The sequence below is a fragment of the Penaeus chinensis genome, chromosome 5, assembly GCF_019202785.1.
Source record: "Penaeus chinensis breed Huanghai No. 1 chromosome 5, ASM1920278v2, whole genome shotgun sequence".
Taxonomy (NCBI): domain Eukaryota; kingdom Metazoa; phylum Arthropoda; class Malacostraca; order Decapoda; family Penaeidae; genus Penaeus; species Penaeus chinensis.
In genome coordinates this window covers 9,744,840-9,752,339 of record NC_061823.1, presented here as the reverse complement: position 1 = coordinate 9,752,339, position 7,500 = coordinate 9,744,840, and the positions used below count along the sequence as shown (strand labels likewise).

The 7,500-nt window shown below is 27.3% G+C and overlaps 1 protein-coding gene across 13 annotated transcripts in view; it reads right to left on the bottom strand.

Moving 5' to 3' along the window:
- Positions 1–3,988: 3,988 nt before the first annotated feature.
- LOC125025705 (glutamate receptor ionotropic, kainate 2-like) overlaps positions 3,989–7,500 on the bottom strand; it is a 133,255-nt gene continuing 129,743 nt past the window's right edge. For 11 of the 13 annotated variants that reach the window (XM_047613829.1, XM_047613828.1, XM_047613839.1 and 8 more), the window contains one exon: positions 3,989–7,139. In XM_047613829.1, coding sequence (XP_047469785.1) covers positions 6,933–7,139 — 207 coding nt within the window. In that variant the 3' untranslated portion in view covers positions 3,989–6,932. The remainder of the gene's footprint in view (positions 7,140–7,500) is intronic. The other 2 variants (XM_047613837.1, XM_047613836.1) reach the window with 1 other exon arrangement.

The window sequence follows — 7,500 nt, the reverse complement described above, 5'->3', positions numbered from 1 at the left end:
TAAAGATAATGCTGGTAATGATGGTAAATATGACCATTAAAACTGCTGAAATATAATGTCATTAAAGATCCTGCATCAAGCATAGCATGTACATATAACTCATATATATGCCAATATTACTTATCACTAAGAATTTTGTTTCGTTTATGTCAATATAAATCCTTGATCCTCCTTATTGATCGTTGGATTTAAAGAGCTTTGCAATATGACCTATGTAACAACTATTAACACTTCTGCATGACTTATACTTCCTTTCATCTCTGACATGTCCATCTCTCGTGACGGGGATGAGATCTTGTGACATGACTTGCCAACCTCCTTTTAATTCTCACCCCATTTATTCCGACTAATGTCTAACCCTCCCCGCTTTCATTTTTGCTGCGGTATAAAATGTGTCATTTTCCTCAAGGAGATTCCCTTGTGTGTTTCTGTATTCTATTTTTCTTAACGTTTTAACTCGATATTTCACCTAATTAAGAGCCTTTCCTTGTCCATGAAACAAAGGTACAGTTTTTTTTTGTTTTGTTTTTTTTGTATCATTAAGTTATCTTATGAATATGGCGTTCCTAGTGTCTTCAATAAAGTCATATTACTCTTCTCTTACTCTTCGTTTAATCCTATTTATTATCCCTGTCATTAGTACCATTTACCATTTTCATATTTGACATCAAGTTATCCAAATTTCTTCAGTACTGTTAATACCAAATACATCACACATTGTCTCAGTCCCCATTTTTCGTATATAATTTTAAAAAAAGCTAATGACATATGCTACTCGTTTCCACTATACTTAAAACCTCTACTTTATCCCCACGTCTTGCTTCCTCAATATTCATCCTCCCTAGTGTCCTTTCCACCTCTCTCTTCGGGTCATTTTTTTTTTACATTCTCCTGTCTTGGTTCCTTTCTTGTATCATCAAAGAAGTGTCCTTCGTATTTTTCCATCCACTTTCACTATTTCCTTTCCTCGTCCTTTTCGCTGTGTTATCCTTTATTATTTAGTCTCAGTTCTTACGTACATTATCTGAGGTGTCTCTCTGTCTATTTCGCTTTGTGTTTCTGCGTGTTCTCCGTTGCTCTTTGTCAGTATTGTTAATATTATTATATTTTGTAACTATTATTATTATTATTATTATTATTATTATTATTATTATCATTATTATTATTATTATTATTATTATTATTATTATTATTATTATTATTATTATTATTATTATCATTATTATTATTATTATTATTATTATTATTATTATTATTATTATTATTATGATCATTATTATTACTTTTGTTGTTATAATTATTATTACCCTCATCATTATCATTATCGTTATTATTATTATCATCATCGTCATTATTATTATCATTATTATTCTTATTATTATCATCATTATTTTTATTATCATTATTATTATTTATATTATTATTATTATTATTATTATTATTATTATTATTATTATTATTATTATTATTATTACTATTATTATTATTATTATTACCATTGATGTTATTATTATTACCATTAATATTATTATCATTATTATCATTGTTATTATTATCATCATTACTATATATTTATCATTGTTATTATTATTATCATTATTATAATTATTATCATTATTGTATTGTTATCACTACTACTACCATTTTTATTATTATTGTAATTGTTATAAGCATTATCATTGTTGTTGTCATTTCTATTATTATCATAGCTATTGCTATTATCGTTGTTATTGTTTATTATGATTATTATCATTATCATTATTATTATCATTATTGTTATCATTATTATTATCATTACTATTATTATTACTATTATTATTACTATTATTATTTTTATTATTATTATTATTATTATTATTATTATTATTATTATTATTATTATTATTATTATTATCATTATCATTATTTTTATAATCATTTTCATTATTATTACTATCATAATAATTGTATTATTTTTCTTAATGCGATTATTGCTTTTATTATCTTTATTATTATTATCATTATTATTATTATTATTATTTTTGTTATCATCATTATTATTATTATTATTATTATTATTATTATTATTATTATCAATATTATCAATATTATCATTAGTAGTAGTAATATTATTATTACTATCATTATTATTATCATTATTTTTATTGTCATTATTGTTGTTGATGATGTTGTCTTTATTATTATTATTATCTTTATCATTATATTATATTATAATTATTGTTATTTACAATATTATTATTATCATCATCATCATTTTAATTGTCATTGTTCTTATCATTTTTGTATCATTGTAACTATTACTACTATTGTTATTTTTATTTTTATTATTATTATTATTATTATTATTATTACTATTATTATTATTATCATCATTATTGATATTATCATTATAATAATTATTATTATTAATATTATCATTATTATTATTATTACTACAATTATTATTATCATTATCATAACTGTCATTGTAATTTTGTAATTCATTTACATTACTACCATTTTTATCACTCATTATTATTATGACTGTCAATGTAATTATTATTGGGATTAATATTATTGTGATTAATAATAATAATATTATTATTATTACATTATTAGTGTCATCACTATCATTATCATTATTATCATTAAACTAAATATTATCATTATCGTTATTATAATCATCACTTATATTATTATTATTATCATTATTATCATTATTATTATTATTATTATCATTATTATTATTATTATTATTATTATTTTAATTATTATTATCATTATCATTATTATTGTTATTGTTGTTGTTCTTTTTCTTGTTATGGTTGTTGTCATTGTTATTATTATTACTATTATTAGTATTATCATCATCATCATCATCATCTTCTTCATCTTCATCTTCATCTTCATCTTCATCTTTATCTTTATCTTTATCTTTATCTTTATCTTTATCTTTATCTTTATCTTTATCTTTATCTTTATCTTTATCTTCATCATCATCATCATCATTATTAATATTGTTATAATTAATATTATTATCATTATTGTTATCGTTATTATTATTATTATTATTATTATTATTATTATCCTAATTATTATTATTATTATCATTATCATTTTCATTACTATCATTAATAGTGGTAGTAGTAATATTATCATTATTATTGGTATTATTATTATTATTATTATTATTATTATTATCATCATCATCATCATTATTATGTTATTATTATTATTACTATTATCATATTCACTGTTATTATTATTGTTATTATTATTATTATTATTATTATTATTATTATAATTATTATTATTATCATCATTACTATTATTACTGTTATCACTATTATTCTTATTATCATTATTACCATTGTTAGCATTATAATTTTTATCATCATAATTTTGTTGTCATTGTTTTTGTTATCATTATTATTATTATTATTATTATTATCATTATTATTATTATTAGTGTTGTTGTTGTTGTCGTTGTTGTTGTTGTTATCGTTATTATCATTATCATTAGCATCATTATTGTAATCACCAATATTTATCATAATTATTATCATTATTATTATTAGTAATAGTAGTAGCAGTAGCACTAGCAGAAGAAATATTATTCTTTTTATTTTATCTTTATCTTTAAGATAATATTAATATTCATAATATTTACTTTCAATCACTTTCATCATTATAGTTTTTACTTTCTCACTAATGAGTTATCGTTGCCTTTCAGTTTAATTATCCTGATAATCATATCAACGTTTTGATCATCATTATCATCATCACCATCAGTATTTCATAAATACATTGTTATTGATATGTTATTGCAGGTAATATTATATTGGTGTTTCTTCTATTATATATTATATATTATCAATATTATTATTATATTAATTGTATTATTATTATTATCATAATAATTTTCTTCACAATCACTAACAAGTTTTTCTTTATAGACAATGAATTTTCTTCATCATTTGTAAATAAGGGAATAACAAAGTACGCACAGTATTGAAAAATCCTCATTTAAATCTGTTTATTTTGAAACATTTCGTATACAAATGAGAGTACATAGCATCATATTACAGAGGTTAATAAAAATCATATATTGAATCGACCACAGAGAAGTGTTTACAACATACCCTCTCCTGGTCACAAAACCTCATTCAACAAGTAAACAACAGCACGTGACATTACATCCAATATAACACAAATGACATTACCAAAAGCAATAAAACGCACACGAAAATACAAAGAAACAAACAGTCCGTCAGTCTTATATAAAGATATGTTTAGCAAGGATTCCTTCTTTCAATACGTTGTTTTCTATTGCTGCCTTTCAGTATTCTTTTTTCTTTTCTATTTTTTTTTAATTGCCAATAACTACTACAAATGAAAAAAAAAAAAAACTCTTACCGTGCCCCTTTTCAAAAAATGTATACGATTTTAGTACAATTTAGTACAAGTACAGTCGTATCTTCATTGGTCGCGAAACATTCCATGTGTGCGCAAAACAAATGACTGACGCATAAAGTGACCTAGTATATAAAAATATCTAAATATAACATGCTAAATTGAACATATTGCTTGTCGCCGACTCTAGCAAGTTTGTCTCTCACGAAACACTGATTGCATGATGTCTTATCAACACAATTAACACTGCCAAAATCAAAGATAAGCAACACGTGAAGCGTGTCAACCAAAAAGGAAGTTATTCGGTTTGTAGCGATGCGTGATATAAAGTTAGCGAAGCAGAAAAAAGCATTCTTCTATGTCTTTATAAACAATGAGAGATGTAGTTCCATGATACATGTACCACTAAAACTCTGGTCATTGCCAATAGTAAAATACGATGAGAAATATGGCAACAATGATGATGAAAATAATAATAGGTATAGTAATGATAATAGTAATAATAGTAATAATAATAATAATAACAATAATAATAATCATTATTATTATTATTATCAATATTTTGATACCAACAACAATAATAATAACAACAATAAGAATAATAGGAATAATAATAATGATAATAATAATGTAATAATAATGTAAAAAATAAGTCTATGGAAAAATATGGCAACTGAAGAAATTTAAATGAAAAGTTGAAAAAAACTTTTTTCAGATTATTGCTATATATTGCCCTCATAAAGCATAGCACAAATAATAATAACACTGATGATAATTTTATTGATAATAATCATCACCGCCATTATTATTGTAATAAATGACAGTAATGATAATAATAATGATAAGGATAATAATAATAAAAATAAAAATAATAATAATAATAATAACAATAATAATAATAATTTGTCCAAAGTTTGAGTGGAATAATTTTCTTCTTTCTATATGGATACTTAGCCTATATCTATCAAGATCTGTTAGTAAAAATATATCTCTTAATATTAACTTATGAAGGTCTAATGTCCAAACAATAGGTAAACAAAAAATTGGAAATAAACATGTCTCATTATGTAAAATCTTGAGACGCTTCTGTTTCAAACTCTGACTGGATCTTGGTACAGTTTTCCCTCTCCTGTTTCAGCTAATGTAATTTTATGTATTCATAAAAATCTTATTTTCTTTTACATCTCGTCTATTGATTGTTTTTTCTCTTTTTCTTTTTTACTTATCTTTGTGGATCCTCTCTCTTCTTTTCTGAATAAAGATGCTTGGTCCCTGATAGTGTGCTGTGACACTTTAAGTTAATTTATTTCCTTTTTCGTTTTTTTTTTTTTTCATATAAAATCCTCCCATACTGGAGCTTTCACGCTGCTTCACAATTGCTTCTTTGTCACTTTTTTCGCCACAATGATTAAAAGAACATTTTGTGAAAACTTAAAATGTAAAATGATTTTCAAACAATAAAGATACAACAATATTCACTATCCCAGTAAATTATTAAGAGCACCTAAAACACAGATTTTTTCTTGTGTATTTACATGTCTTTCTCATTTCAGTACAAAAGGTAATCTTAATGCAATAGTTTCTATATTTTCAGTGAAAATGTTTGTTACAGAAAGTCTGAATATCAACAAAACAACGGTTTCAGAAGAGCATGTTCATTCCCATGTATTTTACACTTTTTACTGTTACTGTAACAGCACCCTTAGTTTAACAGGCAGTAATCCTTTTCCTTGTCTTCTCGAGTTTCTTCTCGCTGTAAGTCTTTTTTATCACAATGAACACAGACAAAGACTCCACCGACACAAAATGAAGAGATTTCGTCATTGTCACCAGTGCAGTGCAACGAACAACAGCTTCTCTGCACCACGAGTGCCTCCGGAACCTGGCGTGCCGACTGACATGCACAGTACATTCAGAAAAAGAGGTCTCTTCACACAGTACTCGAATTCATACAGTCACAAAGTGTCAATGATTTGTCACGCAAGATTTCGTTAATTCAGGGAACGACAAGACAGTCACACAACTTGATGCTAGATTGCCTAGGTCACCGCTGGTCAGCTAGATATCTTCTATTTACGGATATAGTCATATGATTAGCAACTCTGGTTATGATTAAAGTTAATGACAAGATATATAGCAAAGCTTATAGTTTTCATGTATAGAGGAATATCACTAAAAGCAATGTCAAACTATCATGTGAAGCTAAATACCGCACCTTCCATATGTAAATTTGGACACTGGACTACTAAGGGTAAGGAAAATCAACGCTTTATGTACACGAAAATTTAAAAAAGAAAAACGAAAAAAAAACGTAATTCACTGACTTCAACCAATTTTTTGTTTTATTATCATTTTTTTTTTTAATGCGCCGTAGTTAGGAGAAAAAAAATTCGAAGCTCATTTAATCCGCCTCTCGAACCTCTCAGAACGGAGCGAAACTGAAAACACGAACGAAGATCCGTCAAGAATCAGAGCTGTGATCGAGCGATGTGCGTGATCGCTGTGTGACGCGACCGGCGGTGACCCAGGCTCCCCTAGCGTCATACGGTGGAAATCAGCTGGAAGGGCAAGTCCGGAGACTGCAGGTTGCCCTCCTGCTGTTCCTCTGCTGCCGCCTCCGGGGTCGCTGGGGGCGCGGACCGGCGGGAAATGCGGTCCAGGGACTGCGCGCCCCTGATGGCAGCCAGGGGGGGCGTCGGGATGTCGTCAGGCCCCAGCTTCTCGCGGGAGGCGTGTGATGGAAGGTCCTGCGGGAGAAAAGGAGAGCGGCGCGTGAGGGCTTATTGTGGCAGGAGTTCAGACGTACTGCGCGGTTACATGAAGAGGGAGAGGGAGAGGGAGAGCGAGAAGTGAAGAGTATAGGGAGAGGGCGAGGGAGATAGAGAGAAAAGAAGAGAAGAGATGAGAAGAGATGTGAAGAGAGAGAGAAACTTTACACAACAGAACGCATGCATATACATCATACACTCAGTACGTGTAACCTGCACGAGAATATTCGGTTCCATAATGAATCTAAATCTCTAAAGACACTTCCGGTTCAGTTCAGGACCAAATCTCGCCGAAAAGAAGTACGAAGGTCCTAAGGAAGCACTCCCTACTGAGTCCACG